At 47.7% G+C, this 17,619-nt stretch overlaps 1 protein-coding gene across 1 annotated transcript; it reads left to right on the top strand.

The window, feature by feature from the left end:
* The first annotated feature begins 2,180 nt into the window (after positions 1 to 2,180).
* DIO1 (iodothyronine deiodinase 1) lies at positions 2,181 to 16,645 on the top strand. The gene is made up of 4 exons (XM_022575736.2): positions 2,181 to 2,586; positions 10,395 to 10,538; positions 13,514 to 13,713; positions 15,577 to 16,645. The coding sequence occupies exons 1-4, from the start codon at positions 2,250 to 2,252 to the stop codon at positions 15,643 to 15,645; spliced, it is 750 nt and encodes a 249-aa protein (XP_022431444.1). The 5' UTR covers positions 2,181 to 2,249; the 3' UTR covers positions 15,646 to 16,645.
* Positions 16,646 to 17,619: the final 974 nt, after the last annotated feature.

Here is a 17,619-nt window from a genome sequence, read left to right as displayed (position 1 = left end):
CCCCACCTCCAAATACCATCTTTAGGGATTAAGTTTCAACATATGAATTTTGGGGAGATACAAGCATTCAGGCTATAGCAGCAGCTTTATTCGTAATTGCCCAAATTTGGAAACAAGATGTCCTTTATTAGGTGAATAGATGAACTGTGGTACATCCAGACAATGGAATATTATTCAATGATAAAAAGAAATGAGCTATCAAGTCATGAAAAAACATGGAGGTGGGCTTCCCTGGTGGTGTGGTGGTTGAGAGTCCGCCTGCCGATGCAGGGGACTCGGGTTCGTGCCCCGGTCTGGGAAGATCCCACGTGCCGCGGAGCGGCTGGGCCTGTGAGCCATGGCCGCTGAGCCTGCGCGTCTAGAGCCTGTGCTCCGCAACGGGAGAGGCCACAACAGTGACAGGCCCGCGTACCGCAAAAAAAAAACCAGAAGAAACCATGGAGGTTTCTTAAATGCATATTACTAAGTGTAAGAAACCAATCTGAAAAGGCTACATACTGTATGATTCCAACAATAAGATATTCCAGAAGAGGTAAAACTATGGAAACACTGAAAAGATGAATGGTTGCCAGGGGAGAGGGAGGGATGAACAGGTGGAGCATAGAGGATTTTAGGGCAGCAAAACTATTCTTTATGATACCATAATGGTGGATACGTATATATCACATATTTGTCAAAACCCATAGATTGTACACCACCGAGAGTGAACTCTAATGTAAGCTATGGACTTTGGGTGATAATGATTTGTTAACATAGGTTCATCAGTTGTAGCAGATGTACTACTCTGGTGGGATATGGATAGTGCGGGAGGCTGTGCATGTGCAGGGGCAGGAGGTATATGGGAACTCCCTGTACTTTCTCTTTAATTTGCTGTGAATCTAAAACTGCTCAAAAAATAGCCTATTTAAAAACAAACAAAAACAGGAAAAAACAACTGACACCAGGGATATAAGATTGCTTTGTACCTGGCAAAATGCTACATACACATGAGGGTTATTATGGCTTGAAGAGGCAGGTGCCTGCACTTTGTGGGCACAGCATGTGGCATTTGCATTGATATGCTCAGAAAGAGAACATCTTTCGGAGCCGGGTTTTCTTTCTCTAAATAAAGTTTGTGTGCTAGAGGCCAAGGTTGACACTTTTTAGAGGTGACAGCCACTTTCCTGTCATTCTTCCTTCTGCCCTAACACACAGGTATGTAAATGTCTCAGGAGGGGTAAACTTAAGCTTTGTGAATTAACTCCTTAGAAATTATTAATGGCAGAACTGGCCTGAGGCCACTTCCCCTCTCTGGGCCTCAGTTTCCCTGCTTAAAAAAGAAAGTGGTTTTCGATGTTTTCTAAGACACTTTCCCTCTCTGAGCTTCTGTGATTCTTCTCTCAGTTTCTCCAATGAGCCAGGCTCTCTCTAGCTTGTAGTTCTTTGGACGTGTGGCTCCTTCCACCAGGACCACTGACCCCACTTGCCTGGTTTACTGCTTGCTCTTCTGTCTTTCTGGTTTCAGCATAGACATCACTTCCTTGGGGAATTCCTCTTGACCTCTCTAAACAGAATAAGCTGCCCCTTCTCCATGCTCCCATAGCCCCCACTCAACCTCCGTCTCTGTACTTAATACACTAAGTGGTAATTTTCTGTTTACTTGACGCTTCCCTGCTCTGCACTGCACCCTGCCGAGAGCAGAGTGTTGTATTCATTACTCTACCCCCAGTGCTAAGTGGAGGCGCAGTTCCAGATTTCCCAGTTCTGTCTACCTGGAGAGCTTCCAGACCCACATCCTCTGGGAAGGGTTGTGCCTCCAGAAACTCTCAACCACCAGCTAGAAGCTGTGAGTGGGAAAAGCATCCTTCAGTAGGAAAGAACAATTTACGTTATTAAAAGACTACTTAACATTAGAACTTACTTACAGCAGAGCCTTTCTAAAGAAACACAGAGTCCCTCTAAGTGTGACCTTTTAAAGTTTTTGTGTTTAAAATTTATCAGAGGGAGAATTTAAGATCTGAAGTTTCCCAGTCCAAGTATCTCTCAAAGGCTAAGGCAAAGAATCAGAAATGATCATTAGAACAGACCTTTAGCACCTGGCTTGGAATTTTCCATTCCACTGACAGGAAGGCAAACACCTTCTGTCCTGGCACCTTCTTCATATCCGGGTTGGCTGCTGCTACCCTGCACCTTTGTTCAGCTCCACCCCTTGTGGCCCGGCGGTTTCCGCTCTGCCCACCAGCCTCAGAGCCAGCTCTGGCTCTGCCATAATGGGGCTGCCCCTGCCAGGGCTGTGGCTGAAGAGGCTCTGGGTGCTCTTTCAGGTGGGCCTGCACGTGGCCATGGGCAAAGTGCTTCTGACACTGTTTCCCAGAAGAGTCAAGCAGAACATCCTGGCCATGAGTGAGAAGACTGGCATGGCCAAGAATCCCCACTTCTCCTATGAAAACTGGATACCCACTTTCTTCAGTGCCCAGTATTTCTGGTTCATCCTGAAGGTCCGTTGGCAGCGACTGGAGGACATGACGGAGCAAGGGGGTCTAGCCCCAAACTGCCCCGTGGTCCGCCTGTCAGGACAGAGGTGCAACATCTGGGACTTCATGCAAGGTCAGGAAGCTGGTCCAAGCTTGAGAGGTGCTTGGATGGGGGTGCTTGATGGGGGTGGGCAGGTGGGTTGGAAAGCCTGAATGCTACTAATCCAGCTGCTTCTTTTTTGGCTTCTTGTCCTCTTCCCACTTCCTGAAACTAGCACCTCTCCTGGGTTCTGTTCTTCTAAGTGGCATTGTCCCCTTCCCAGGCAATCAAACCACAAACCATCCACACTGGCTGTCAGCTCCTTCGGCACCTCTCTTACTGCACAGTCACTCTGCCTGGGATGCTCTTCACTGCCGCCCCACCCTACCCCCCACCCCACACCTGGTCCACTCTTGCCCAGTGACACTTCCTGAGACAAGCCAACCCCCGGTCCCCTGGCCTACTCCCTCTTCTATGCTTAACATCCTAAACTTTTCTTTATCACACCCATTGTGGTTTGTAATTATGTGTGGGTATTTGATTAATGTCTGTCCCCTTCACTAGCCTGCAAGCTCTGTGCAGGTGGAGATCATGCCTCTAACTCACTATTAGGTCTCCCTGGCTGCTGCTGGCTCATGGTAGTTGCTCAGTAAATATTTGTTGAAGATTCTCTCTCTCTCTTTCTCTCTCTCTCTCTCTCTCTCTCTCTCTCTCTCTCTCTCTTCCAGGCAAACCAGCTCTATTTGGGTTCTTAAAGGCCTCTCTGGTCAGTTTTCCCTTTTTGTCCTTCCTCCTCCCCGTCTTGCCATCTCTTCCCACCGAACTTGTGGATGGCTGCCAGATTCCCCTTCCACAAGCACATCCCTGGATGACTGGTACCCCAGCTCACCAACCTTCAGCAGCCCCCATCTGCATTTGGGATGAAACCCAGGCTCAGCCTTGTGCTGAAGGTCCTCCCTGATCTGACTCCAGTTTTTCTTCCCAACTTCATCTGCAGGCTTCCCCTCAGGCCCACTGCCTCCAGATGAACTGCTGGTTCTTGTACATCCTTTGTGCTTTCCCTTCTCTTTGTCTTTGCTGGTGTTGTTGGCCCTTCCCCTCTGTCACCAACATTCCTCATCGTCAGGGTCCTGCTCTCGTGCCTCCCCCTGTGAAGCCAGCTCAGATCCCTACACTGAGGCCCGCTCTCCCTCCCTTCTGAACTCATGGATCTCTGCCTGCACCTCTCCTGGACATTGATCCTTCCTACCCAGCACCCGGCTACCGAAGCTCAAGTGTCATCCTTCTGCCCAGTGGGGAGGCTTGGGACAGGGCTGTGTCTGATTCATCTCTGAATTCTCAGGGTACAGACACAGCAGAGTAGAGAAGGCCCCTGAGGCAGCTGGCTAATCTAGTGATTTTCAAAGCGTGTTTTTTGGAACCCAAATCCCACACATGTGCTTTACTACATAGAGTTCCCTGGTCAAAATAGTTTGGGAAACGCTGCATACTATACTCTCCTCCTGGAAGTTCATCGTGCACATGAACATATAAAAGGCTCCAAGACACGCTGAAGCTTAAAAACAAACAAAACTTGAAAAAACTTTGACACAGCACTGACTACTTTTCCTAACATACACATACAACTCCCCACTCTCCACCAGAGGAAAATCTTATCATCATCATACTGGTTCCAAAGGACAACCTCTGGGAAAGGCTGACCTGATCCAATGTTTTCATTTTAAAACGGAAATGGAGGAAACTGAGAGCAAAGGTTACAGGGCCGGTGAGAGACCAAGTCAGACCCAGAATCAGGGCTTCTTCACCCTGTTTTTTCAATACACCTCAACAAACATTTGTGAGTGTTCCCTATGAGCCAGACCCTTAGCTAGATGCCAGGGACTCAGAGCTAGGAAAGAGCTTGCTGTTTTGCTTGAGGAATGTATGGTTCCACGGAACAGACAGATGTAATAAACAAATCCGTACAGTTCCGTGAGGCGGGCAGACAAAGGTATGAACTTTGCCTACAGGGCTTGGAAGATTTCCTGGAGGAAGTGGCTTTGGAGTTAGGCCTTGAAGAATGAGTAAGATTTTTATAGCTTGAAAAGAGTGTTGCAATCAGACGGAAGGGGAAGAGTTTTTTGCTCATGACTTTAAACCATTGTGCTGAAATGACCTCTATTTATTCAATAAACATTCACTAAGTGACCACTGATAATAAGAGCAATGAAAGTAATAGCTAATCTTTACTGTGCGTCTACCTCGTGCCAAGCACTGTGATAGAACCAGGCCAATTTGCTGACTTTTGATGGTCTAGTGATCAGTTCCATGAAAGCCAACTTGCCTCACGGCCAATTCACAGCATTCACTTGCTTATTTTAACTGTTTACTTTCCAGTGAGCCAGTGTACATTTTAAAGACTGTTCTATTTGTCTCTGCTCCCTGCTGCTACACCTGAAACTGAAGATGGAGAGAGAAGGAGTTTGAGAGACAAAAGAAAACTCTATTTATAAAATAGAGTTGGCTTTCAGCACATTGGCCCAGAGTCCCCTGAAATAATAGATACTGACGACACAGAAATCAACACAACTGGAAGATCTCATAACTCACAGAGGGAGATGATGGAGCGGGAGAGGGGACCCAGCAGTTCTGGGAGGAGTCAGGTGGGGTAGGAAGGTGGCCAGGGGAAGTTTTCCTGGAGAAGAGGATGGTGAGCTGCTGGTCTAGGGACCGAAGCCTTGAGGTGGGTGAGGAAGAGGAGAGTGGTGACCGGAGCCGCGCAGAGGGGAGGAGCAGCAGAGGTCTGATATGTGGAGGGGCTTCAGTCAGTTTGGCAGAAGTGGGGTGTGGGAGGTATGAAGGGGTGAAGAATGAGGCTGGAGACATCATCAGGGATCAGAGCTTGTGGGGCCTCATGCGTCTTAGCAAAGAGGGTATCCTTTATCCTGTATTGGTGAGTTCTAGAAAGATTTTCAAGCAGGAAGTTAACATGATCAGTTCTGCTTATTAGAAAGACATCCTGTAAGTGTTTTGGAAACCCATCAGTTCACTAAAAAGCTCTGTTGTATGCTTTGGGTATAAATATGAACTCATTTGAGAGTCACAGACTGGAAAGTCTGGAAAACTCTTTACAGATAATCTAAAGCAACCTTTACATTTTTCAGATGCAAAGGCCCAGGAAGGTAAAGGACTTGCTCAGAGTCACACAGAGAGTTCTTGTAGAGTGAGAACCAGCCTTGAGCCTTAGGACTCTCAGCTAGTGTACATTCTGTTGTTGGATAAAACAACAGAGGCTCAGAGCAATTCCCAGCCACCTCTTATCCTCTGCATGTACGTGCACACACAAGACATACACACACTCTCAGACACACATGTACCGCAAAACATTGATTAACTGGCATGTTGGGGTAGAAGGCAAGTCCGGATGATTTCTTTTCTTGGAACCTAGCAGTTAATCTGAAACAGGATTTATTTCAGCCCCATTTAAAATCTTCTAGAGTCTCTCCAGGTATACTTATGAGGGGTCAACTATAAACTAGCTTTCTCTGCTGAGAGAGCCTGGCGTAGAGAGCTGATTTACTGGTTTGGGGGTCAACCAGTAAGTTAACCAACAGTGGGTTCGAGTCTAGTGCTACCACAGAGCCGTTTTCCCACTTACACAAACAAACTGGACTTGACAGTCTTGCCTGATGTTCTTGAACTGGTGTCCCCTGCACTGCGGCCTGTGGACACGGGCAGGCTGCCAGCCCCCCATACAGCCACCCTCTTGCGCCCACCCTTCCCCTCTCTGCTAGCAGGAAAGCAGGGAACTAAGTTTAAACTTTGCCCTCACTACTGGTCACTGCACCCAGACACACTATAAATAATTAAACCAATGGCTCTGCTTCTTCCAGTGTCCTAACCAGTGGATGGTGAAATTTTTTTATCCAATTGAGAACAAAATTCCAGACAGCTCACGTTTTGCACAGGTCCTGACCTTAAATCTCCTCTGTTCTTATCTGAAGGGTGACTCCCTGGGGTCACTGGAGGCCAGTGGCCGGCCACTTGGCCATGACTGGCCTCTGAGCCTCTCCTGCTGTGACCTGGGCAAACCCTTCACATGGGTGCGGATGCGACCAACTGAGGCCCTCTCAATGCCTCCTAGGGCCTCCTATGAGGAAATCTGTGAGACAAGGACGAGGAGAACTTTGTATCTCCAGAGAAACTGGCCTGCTTCCTCCTCAGGTACTGAAAAATGAGGAATATATAAGTAATCATGTTTCTCCTTTTCCTTGGCCACCTGGAAACTCAGAGTCAAATATTAGCTCAGTTATAATGAATGCATGAGACCTGTTCTGTGCCTCTCAGAGCGCCATGGTTTTTTTTAACTTTTATTTGATATTTTATTATCATATGTATAAATAATACTTTTATTTTTTATATGTATAAGCTGCTTCAAATCCTTTGCAGAACGAGGTGAGGGAATAACTAACACAATAAGCCACAAGTGAGTTAAGATGCCCTCTACTCCCCATCCATCAACAAGTCCTGTCAGTTCTACCTTTTCCCCTTCCCCACTGCACACAAACTAGCCCAGACTCACATTATTTCTCATGTGGATTCCACCAACCCCCCCAACTGCCTCCATTCTCACCCTCAGTCCTTTTGCCACTGAGCAACCAGAATGATCTTCAAGTGTAAGCTGACAACTTTCCATCTCACAGCCTACTGTAGCAGTCAGAGTTCTGCCTTGCAAGCAACAGAAACTCACTCTGATTTTCTTAGTCATACACATTTACACACGTACAAAGTGTATTAGAAAGATGTTGCAGGCTCCCCAGAATCAACCACAGCTGGAGCACTGGGCCTGGACCATCTTTTAGCATCAACAGTTGGGCCTGGAAGCTGCTGTCACTGTGATTGCCATGGGAATTCGTCACCACTATAGGACTCCACCATCCCTGACGGGGCACTACCACTGGGCCGTGGATGAATTCTACCATCTCAATGACTCCAGAATCAAAGAGCTATGTGAGAGAGTCCAATCGGCCTGGGTCACTGCCTGTGCCCTAGCTGCTGGGAGCGAGAATGGACCTGGCCCCCCTGCCTTCTACAGAGCAAGGCTGGGCGCGCTCCCCCATTAATAGTACACAAAATATAAATTCCAAGGAGGAAGGAGGGCTAGAGACTGAGCAGCCAAAATTGTAACAAATATCCAGCATCCTTACTTTATCTCCATGATGTCCCCTTGTACCTGGAAGAAAATCCAGCTGCTATACAAGGCATAGGAGCTTGCCTGCTTTGGCCCATACCTACCTCTCCAGTCATGTCTCTCATTGCCCCTGGCCTGGTTCCAGTCACAGTGGCCTTGCAGGTCCTTGAACACACCAAGCTCTGCTCTTCTTTGGGCCTTTGGACATGGAGCCCCTTTGCCTGGAATGCTCTTCTCCTCCCTTTGCCCATATGTAGCTGGCTCCTTCCTGTTTCTCAGGATAAATGGCATCTCCTCAGAGTCCTCCCCTGACCCACCTGTCTTCAAGGAGGTCACTCCTTTATAGTCTCTTTTGTGTCGCTTATCACAACTTGAGATTACTTCATTGATGCTTTTGCTTGCTTCCTGCCTGTCTCCCCATTAAACAGAACTCCAAGTGCATGCAGGCAGAGACCTGCTGCTCTCGCTGTCTGCTGAATCCCCAGTGTGTGGCAGAGAACCTTGCGCATTATGAGCGCTGAATAAATGCTTGTAATGGAATGAGAGTGTGCTTGATGTTGGGGATATGAAGAAGAATGAGGGACAGGCCCTACCCTCAGGTGCAATGAGTAGCCTGGGGGATACAGACACAAACCGGCCATGTCACAGTGCGGGACCTGCCATGCTCTATCTAATAGGTGCACGGTAAGGGTTCAGCGATGTCAGCTCTGGTCATAAGTAGCCACGGGGTGCTAGCAGCTCCCTAGAGTTATCCCCAGTCTAGACTGGGGGAGTTACAGAAGACTCCCACCAGGGCTGACTTCATGGGCGCGGGACTAATGAATCATACAGGGTGCCATGTTCAGAAGGGCCCTGAGCTTGGGCTGAATGCTCTGCAGTAGCTGTCCTGAAATTCTTAATAGCTTTATCTTTTTTTTTTAATGTATTTATTTATTATTTTTTTATTCATTTATTTTTGGCTGTGTTGGGTCTTTGTTGCTGCGTGCGGGCTTTCTCTAGTTGCAGCGAGCAGGGGCTACTCTTTGTTGCAGTGCACAGGCTTCTCATTGCAGTGGCTTCTCTTGTTGCGGCATGCAGGCTCAGTAGTTGTGGCTCACGGGCTCTAGAGCACAGGCTCAATAGTTGTGGCGCACGGGCTTAGTTGCTCCGTGGCATGTGGGATCTTCCCGGACCAGGGCTCAAACCCGTGTCCCCTGCATTGGCAGGCAGATTCTTAACCACTGCGCCACCAGGGAAGTCCAATAGTTTTATCTTTAATTTGCATTTTGTAAGAGAAGACTTTTCCACAATGGAACATGCCCTGGACACCTGGAGCCTTGGCTCACACAGGCTCCTGCTTCCCACAGCCTCCCTGCCCCCAACATGTTCTCTAAGGCCCACTCCTCCACTCCCAGTGCCCCAGCCTATCCAGCCTCATTCCTGCTCCCACCCAGTGACTGCTACCACCTTCTGGCCCCAGAGAGGGCCTGGACCAAGGTATGGGAAAGGTTAGGGTCAGGTGTGGGCATCCCACCGCATCTCATACTAGGGCGTGGAGGTGGTTATCCCTAGCCTGGGCTGACAGCGCCATGAAGCAACTTGGCAAGTGACTGGGGGTGACTTGGCGGGAGAAGCTTTTTGCCCCCTCTCCCCTCATCAAGGTACCTAGCATGTCCCTGCATGGAGGTTGCAATAGTCTGTGGGTTGGGGTGATGGCAGGTAGGAAGATGATATGTCTGGCTCAGTTTCTGTGCTCCTGGCTGGGGCATGGTGTATTGGTCTGGTGGCTGGAGGGAAAGGAAAGCTGGTAGCCAGCAGCCACAAGCACACGTACACATGTGCACAGAGTTTGGGGGCTCCTGGGTGACTGTGAGAGTCTGCATTCGCCCTATGAATATCCCTGTGTCCAGGGGAGCATGACATTAAACAGCAACTGAAAAGCAGCATGCCAGGGCAAGAGAGATACTGCACAAGAAAACTTTATATTTTAATGTATTTAACGGCACTTTCTCCCACTTTTTGAACAAGGGACCCTGCATTTTCATTTTGCCCTGGCCCAGCCGATTATGTGGCCAGTCCCCACGCTTCACTCCCCTTTGTGGAGTCTCCTCCACTGCTCCCCACTTCACAGGGAGGAGATGAGAGCTAAGAACATAAGAGCTTACATTTATTGAGCACCTACTATGGGCAGGCACCATTTTAAGCCCTTTTCTGTTTTAACTTATTTAATCCTTAGAACAATCCTATAAGGCAAGTATTGGTATTATGTCCATTTGTGGGTGAGGAAACTGAGGTGCTTTGAACGGAAAGAGCACCAAATTGAGAATCTAGAAGCCACAATGTTAATTTTAATTCCATCATTGACCTGCTGTGTGACATGGAGCCAGCCTATAAACCAGGGGGGAAAAATCACCCACCTTGTAGTACACCAATTATATCAATGAGAGAATAGATGTGTGCCTGCCTTATAAACTGCATGAAAGGGACTCTCCTTGTCATTATTTTAATTACCACCCAGTGAGTGCAGGTGGTCTGCTGAGACCCCCTGATAGAATCCCCTCATTCTGGAGTGGAGTCAACTGGCTCCAGCCTCTGCTAAATCACGCGCTCTAGGCTTCCATCCCGCACTGTGCCCTGGCTCCATCTTAGAGGGGAAATAGAGGTAACAGAATGAAAGCAGGAGTGAAGATGGTGCTTGCAAAAGAAATGCTGTGTGTCGATTATTGGTTGATCGTGTTTCTATTTGTTTCAGGCAACAGGCCACTGGTGCTGAATTTTGGAAGTTGCACCTGACCTTCATTTATTTTCAAGTTTGACCAATTCAAGAGACTTATTGAAGATTTTAGTTCCATAGCAGATTTTCTCATCATTTACATTGAAGAAGCACATGCATCAGGTAAAAAAAAAAAAAGATTTCCTGCCTCCACCTCTTCCCTCTCTCTCTCCCACCTTTGCTCAAGGTTGGGGGTAGGGAGAAGAGGAGGAGAGAGAGAAAGAGCCGCTATTTGTTGAGGACCTACCATCTCCCAGTCCCTGCTAGGTTTACCCACCACTCGCTAACTCCACAGTCTGTGCTCTCAACTAGGCACACAGAGCAGAAAACCTGGAGCGACAGGTCTAGCTGGGAGAGCATCTAACATTCTGAATGGATAAATAGGGAAACCAAGGGAGAGGAGCTAATATGAGCACAGTCACAAGGAATTTAGACCTGAAATGTCACAAGTGAAATGGCTGCTCTATAGCAACCTGTGAAATCCATTCCAAGCCTCTCCAAGCTCAAAGGGACTTTGTGGTTCATCTCAGACAGTGGTTCCCAAGCGTCAGTGAGCACCAGAAGCGCCTGGAGGGCTTGTTAAAGCAGACTTCCGGACCCCACCCCAGAGTCTGAGTTAGATCTGGGGTGGGGCCTGGGAATTTCCATTTCTAACCAGCTCCGGGTGACGCTGAAGCTGCGGACGGGGGACCACACTTTGAGGACCACTGCTCTGGGCCAGCTTCTACCTGGGGCTGGGATCCTTTCTTCAGCCCCTAATAGGTGATGACGCATCTTCATTACCTCATGAGAAATCTTGCTCCTTTGCTACACAGCTCTGTTTGTGAGAAAGTCCTTCCTTACAATGGGCAGACATGTCCCTTCCTGAAACTTCTACAGCTTGGTCTAAGCCCCTTGAACTTTATAAGATGGTCAGACACATCCCTGTCTCCCTGATTTTCATGCGGACTGAACACATGAGTTTGGCCCAAGTCTCAAACCCAGAGATTGGAGAAGGCAAGAAGGCTCATGTGGCTAAGTGGGACGAGTCCTTTACTCACCCATCTCCCCACAAGATGAGAGGCTGTTTTGATCATCTGTCACCCAGCACCTGGCACAGTGCATGTCACAGAGTCAGTGCTCAGTAATAGTTGGGTGAATAAGTGAGAATTTAGGCCAGTATTAGCCTTGCTGGCTTATCCATGTGTTGTAAGCGTAGACACTGCTATTGATTAGTTTTCAGCAAAGCTGGTCCAGCAGCCCTTTCCCCAGTGTGGTCCTTAGATCCCTCATGTCTGATCCATCTGGGTTGCTTGTTGAAAATGCATATTTCAGGGCCCCACCCTAGGCCCACTGCATCTTAATTCATGTGCACCCAGAGGTTGGAGAACTGCTTTCAACCTAACACTGTGTTCATTTAGCTGGCCATTTCTATCCTCATGTAAGGCTTTGGGGCAACTTAAAATATTAGCGTAGGGTAACAGGTACATGGAGATTCATTAAACTGTTCTCTCTACTTTTACATATATTTGAACATTTCCAAAATAAAATTCAAAACAAACAGCATAGGTATCAGGAGAGCAAAGGCAAGCACAATGTGTCTCTTTGTTAAAGACCCTTCGGGAGAGCAGCTGCCGTCAATTAAAGAAAGAGAACTTGGGCACCTACAGGTGTCTGTGGTCTCCACCGTTGAGAAGAGGCGATGCCTTGATGTTCTCATAGCTGATGGCCAAAGCGCTGCCGAAGCTGATTTACCTGTGGGGTCAGCGCTGCTCAGTCTTTAAAGTGCACTTAAGTCACCTGGTGATCTTATAAAGATGCAGATTCTGGCTCAGTGGGGCTGCGGAGGGGCCTGAGACTTGGCATTTTTACGCAGCTCCCCAGGTGGTGCTGAGGCTGCTAGCGCAGGGACCACACTTGGAGTAATAAGGTGGTAGAGGATCCTGCTTTGAGCTCTAAAGGTACACATTGCAACAAAAGGGGTTGGATCCTCCCAGAAATTGTTTCTGGTCCTGATACCTGTCTCCTCCCCCATTCTCCTGGAATCAGACTAGCAGGTTTAACCCTTTCCTGGACCCAGGGCTGTCCACCTCAAGCCACTGAGAAATTTCTCCTGAAAGCTGGGTTTCCTAGGGGAAAGGTACTGAGCAGAGAGGACTCTGAAGCATGGAGCAGGTGGGGCCAGTTCTGCTGATGGAGTTCAGCAACTTATATTACCCTGGGAGGCAACTATTAGTATAAATGCAAGCCACGTGGCTTCTGAAAGAACCTTCTACCCAAGTAGAAGGGCAAGGCCAGTAGCAGTTTATGGTTATTTTTTCAACCTGTGGGCCCATTAGCTAATGAGTACCCTCTCTTTAAGTAGGCAGATGGGCACCTCGCAAACGAGGCCAATTGAAAATCCCCTTCCATTTAAAGTGAAGCAGCTTAAATGGGTTTGGTTTGGGGGTGGGGGTGGGGCATCTCCAGAGCAAAGTAGTAGAATACCTGCAGTATAGAATGAAAACTGCAAAAAAAAAAAAAAAAAGAAAAAAAAGAAAACCGGCTTCTTTCCCACCTGTCTGCTATTTGGGGGCAGTCAGGCAAAACAAACCAATATCTTTCAAGCACCTACTATGAACCAGGCAGAGTACTGGGAATTCTGCAATGTTCTCTCATGTAAGCCTCACAGCCATCTGCAACGTAGGTTCTGTTAATCCCATTTAACAGATGGGAAAACTGAGAATTTAAAGAGCTCGCCCAATATCACACAGCTGGGTGTGTCAGGGAAGGCTTCCTGGAGGAGATGGTGTTACAGCAGTGGTTCTCAACTGAGGGTAATATTTGTCCTGGAGGGGTATTTGGTAATGTATGAGACATTTTTGGTTGTCAGGAATTGAAGGCAGGGGGACGCTACTGACATCTAGTGAGTAGAGGCCAGAGATGATGCTCAGTGCCTTACAACACACAGGACAGCCCCCGTATCAAAGAATTATCTAGCCCAAGTTGTAAATAGTGCCAAACTGGAGAAGTCCTCCATCTGCAACCCTCAGTTAAAAGTGTGTGTGGCGGGGGTGTATTTGGCCGGCAGGAAGTAGGTGCCATGCCTGTGGGGCTGCTGTCCGGCCTTTCTCTTACAGATGGCTGGGCTTTTAAGAACAACGTGGACATCAAGAATCACCAGCATCTCCAGGACCGCCTGCGGGCAGCCCGCCTGCTGCTGGACAGGAGCCCCCAGTGCCCCGTGGTGGTGGACACAATGAAGAACCAGAGCAGTCAGCTCTACGCAGCGCTGCCTGAGAGGCTGTACGTGCTCCAGGACGGCAGGATCCTGTACAAGGTGGTGACCTGGGGCAGGGCGCCAGGGAGGGTGAGGACAAAGACAGGACTTTGTATCAACGCTCAGAGAAGGAAACTGCCTTGCCCAAGGCCACACTGCACAGGCTCTGATTTCAATTCCAAATCCTCTGGGATGGGATAGGAGTGGCAGGGTTTGAAGCTGCTAATCCCTGAGACAGGCCTGAACGTGGAAGGGGGTGTAGAGGCCAGAAGAGAACCAACTCTGCAGTTAGGAGCTGGAAATGCTGAAGCAGGAATTCGAGACAGGCATTACGTCCAGGCTTCTTTTCTGGTGATTGTGTCACCACCCTTCAGTGCTTCCAGCCTGGCGAGGGTGAGGGGAGTAAGCATAGCCTCCAACCCCGTGGGCACTGGTAGCCTCCCCTGAGAGGATGGAAATTAAGTTTTATAGCTGCTGAAGGGATTCAAGCCTTGGCAAGCACATGAAGCCCAGCCATGTGGATGCTCCTCTGCCCTTTGTAATGGAAGTGCCCCCGATTCTCCATTCACACCCTTCGCTATCATGCCGCAGGGCAACTGTTTTCACTCACCATGCTCACGTGGTCAGGCAGGCCCTACTCACACAGGTGAAACAAGCAACAACCTGCAGATGCATCCTCAGGGTGCTAAGGGTCACAGGACGAGGATTCAGGTCCTTCTTCCTTTCCTCTCTCCTGTGACATGGTAGTAAAGTGGCACGATTGAGGCAAGCTAGGTACCGAGTCCCTACCCTGGAAAGCGCTGTAAGCACAAACACAAATTTAAAATGGCCCACATCTTACTTCAGGGTGCTCACAGTTGAGGTGATAAGGAAGACACAAATAGAACGTTAACTTGGCCCGAGTGCTGTGAGACTCCAGAACAGGGATCAGCAAAGCTTTTCTGTAAAGGGTCAGATAGTAAATATTTTCAACTTTGTGGGCCAGATAATCCCTGTCGACATGGTTCAGTTCTGCTGTTATAGCACAAAACCAGCAAAGACAATATGTAAATGAAAGGGTGTGAGACATCAGGACAGATTTAGCTCTCAGACTATAAATTTTCTGAATGTCGGGGAAAGGTAGGCCTTTCAGAGGAGGTGACAACTGAAGCCAGCCACGTGAACATGGTGAGTGAAAACCATTGCAAATATAGGGGAGAGGGTGGGGAGAGGCACTGAGACACGTTAGGGAAGGGTGTGAGTGGAGAATCGGCAGCACTTCTGTTACAAAGGGTTCATTCTGGACCAAGGAGTTTGGCCTACTTCTTAGGGCAAAAGAGAGCCACTGAAGAGTTTTGAGCAGGGGAGAGGCACAATCAGATCGGTACTTTAGAAAGATCATGGCCTATTGGGTGAAGAATGGACTGGAGAGAGCAGGGGCTGAGGACTGGGGGTGGGGGGAGGTGTGGCAGCTGCCCAAACAGAAGATGAAGAGGGCTGAACTGGGGCTGTGGGGGTGGGGGGAGGTGTGATAGCTGCCCAAACAGAAGATGAAGAGGGCTGAACTGGGGCTGTGGGACTGGAGAGGCAGAGGTAGTTTGATGTAGAGTGGGCAGAACTTGATGAGAGGTGGAGAAGTAGATAAGGCTGGTCTGAAGGTCTGACTGTGGAAGAGAAGCTTATTTGTATAGACCCCTTTCTCCTTTTAAAACTATTCACTTTACCTGCTCTGGGTTTCCTCCTGCTTCTCTGTCCAGTCTTCCCATTAAGTGTTGGTGCCACTCCACACGGGTGATCTCAACCACCTCATGGGTGCCTGCCTTGACTACACCATCCTGACGACTCCCACATGTATATCACCAGCCCAGATTTCTCAGTTAAGCTCCAGACCTACATATTCCTGCAAGGTGGAAATCTGGAAATGCTGACTCATTTTTCTTGCAGGGTAAACCTGGCCCTTGGAACTACCGTCCAGAAGAAGTTCGTGCTGTTCTGGAAAAGCTCCACAGTTAATCTGGACAGATCCCCCAGTTCTAGGTGCTCAACAAGAGGTCTTCTCAAGGCTTGGCTTGCCCCCCATCCCAGCTGACATTTACCTCTTGACCTGTGTCCCCAGCGGAATCACTAGCCCAGATTTTTCTTATCCAAGCAAACAACTGTTACAATGAGAAAATGAAGCTGCAAGTGAGCTGAGTGTTAAAGAAGGTACAACTCCACACTGCCCCCACCGTGGAGACCTTGTTCATTGCACAACGTCTCAGCGTGAGAGCAGGCGCACTCCCTGGGCTTCCTTCTGAACATCCAGCCACTCCACTATGGCATTCCTTAAATGAAGTAACTTCATTTTACCAAATTTGCCATTTATGGAATTGATAATTTAATAACTAGATTGGTTTTTAGAACTAAGCATGGGGATAACTCCAGGTGTTTAGAGAGAGATGAGGAATTTAAAGAGAAAGGAGTAGGAATGGGAGCAGACAGTACAAATGGGAACGCTTCCCTTGCCAAAAGATTTAAACCAGAAAGTGGTGGGCGTGATGAGAGGTGAGTTTCCCTGGTAATATGTCTTCAATTCTACTGTAGAAGAGGCGGGTACTCACTTTACCATCTTTGAATATATTTCATAGAAGTCTGGCTCTCCATACCTGGGAATCTTCTACTATCTTCACTTACCAAGAGCCACTTGTGGGGAGGACTGGCTTCCTAAAAACATTATAACCTTGACCCAACTAGACCATAGGCACTACAGAGCTGTCATTCAGTTATGCAGAAGCTCAAATCTGAAATTCTGCTTCTCTGATTTCTTCACAAGTCTCCTAATGGTCATTTGTGTTAGATTACATCAGACTAATGGATAACCATTGGTATTGATCTGTTTTAACTCTGCCTCTTTTCATATTTGTTTATGACGGCCACAGCCTAAAGTACACACAGCTGTGACTTGATTTGAAAGAAAATGTTTTAAGATGCAGCAAGCTAATACAGAATGATTAAAAAATATCAGGCTATTTTAGATGGCTTCAGTGTGATATTTACACTGTCTTTTCTAATGTGTGTCAGCTTGGTCTAGCTTTTATTATAGACCAATGTAATCTGATCAGCAAAAATAACATATGTTGGAAGGCCCTCCTTTGGAGGGAAGAACACTCAGTCTCTATGTGTTACCTGTCTAACATGGTTTTGTCTTGTGAGCTCCTTGCCAGAGAACGTCCATATGGGAGCCATATTACGTTCACAACATGACATAATAGAATGGACTTGGGAAGCATTTTTTCTAACATGAAAACACATTCTCCTTGGCTCTGCCTTAGTTGCTACATGTTATTATTAATGTCGTTATTTTACTTTTTAAAAAATAGTCGTTAATCATCTATCAGGCACAGGCACTTTCAGATACGTAGTCTTATTTAACCTCTGTATATTGCAAAGAGGAGATTATTAGCCCCGTTTTACAGATGAGGAAACCAAGGCTCAGGGTTAAGTAACTTGTGGAAGGTCTCAGAACCAGTAAGTAACAAGCTGAGATTCAAACCCCATCTCTAACTTCAAACCAGAGTCCTAGCTGTGCTCTCTGTTGGCTGTGTGACTTTGGTTAAGCTGCTTTTGTATCTTGAACTATTACAAAACAGGGTATCAATAGGGCCTACCCCACAGAGGACTCATAAATAAAGCACTCAGAACTGTGCCTGACTTGGAGAAAATGCCATCGAAGTGTTGGCTCTTATGGTTACCATCATTATTGTTCCACAACTGCCTCTTTGGGCCCCCTTCAATTCACGTCTATAAGTGCATAGAAATATCCCGGTTTTAAACAAATAATAGTAGCTGGAACTGAGGAGTTTTCAGAAAGCTAAAATAGATCCCAGACATTCCAATTCAATTCTCTTCAATGTAATGCTTCAGACATTAATTGAGCACTGATTCCTTTCTGGGTGCTGAGCGATGATGCAAAGATGACAAAGTCCAGCTTTGGTCCTCCAGCAGCTT

The sequence above is a fragment of the Delphinapterus leucas genome, chromosome 1 (assembly GCF_059928025.1).
Source record: "Delphinapterus leucas isolate spDelLeu-1000000601 "Yukka" chromosome 1, BTC_Dleu_Yukka2, whole genome shotgun sequence".
Lineage (NCBI taxonomy): Eukaryota > Metazoa > Chordata > Mammalia > Artiodactyla > Monodontidae > Delphinapterus > Delphinapterus leucas.
This window is presented reverse-complemented; position numbering and strand designations above follow the sequence as displayed.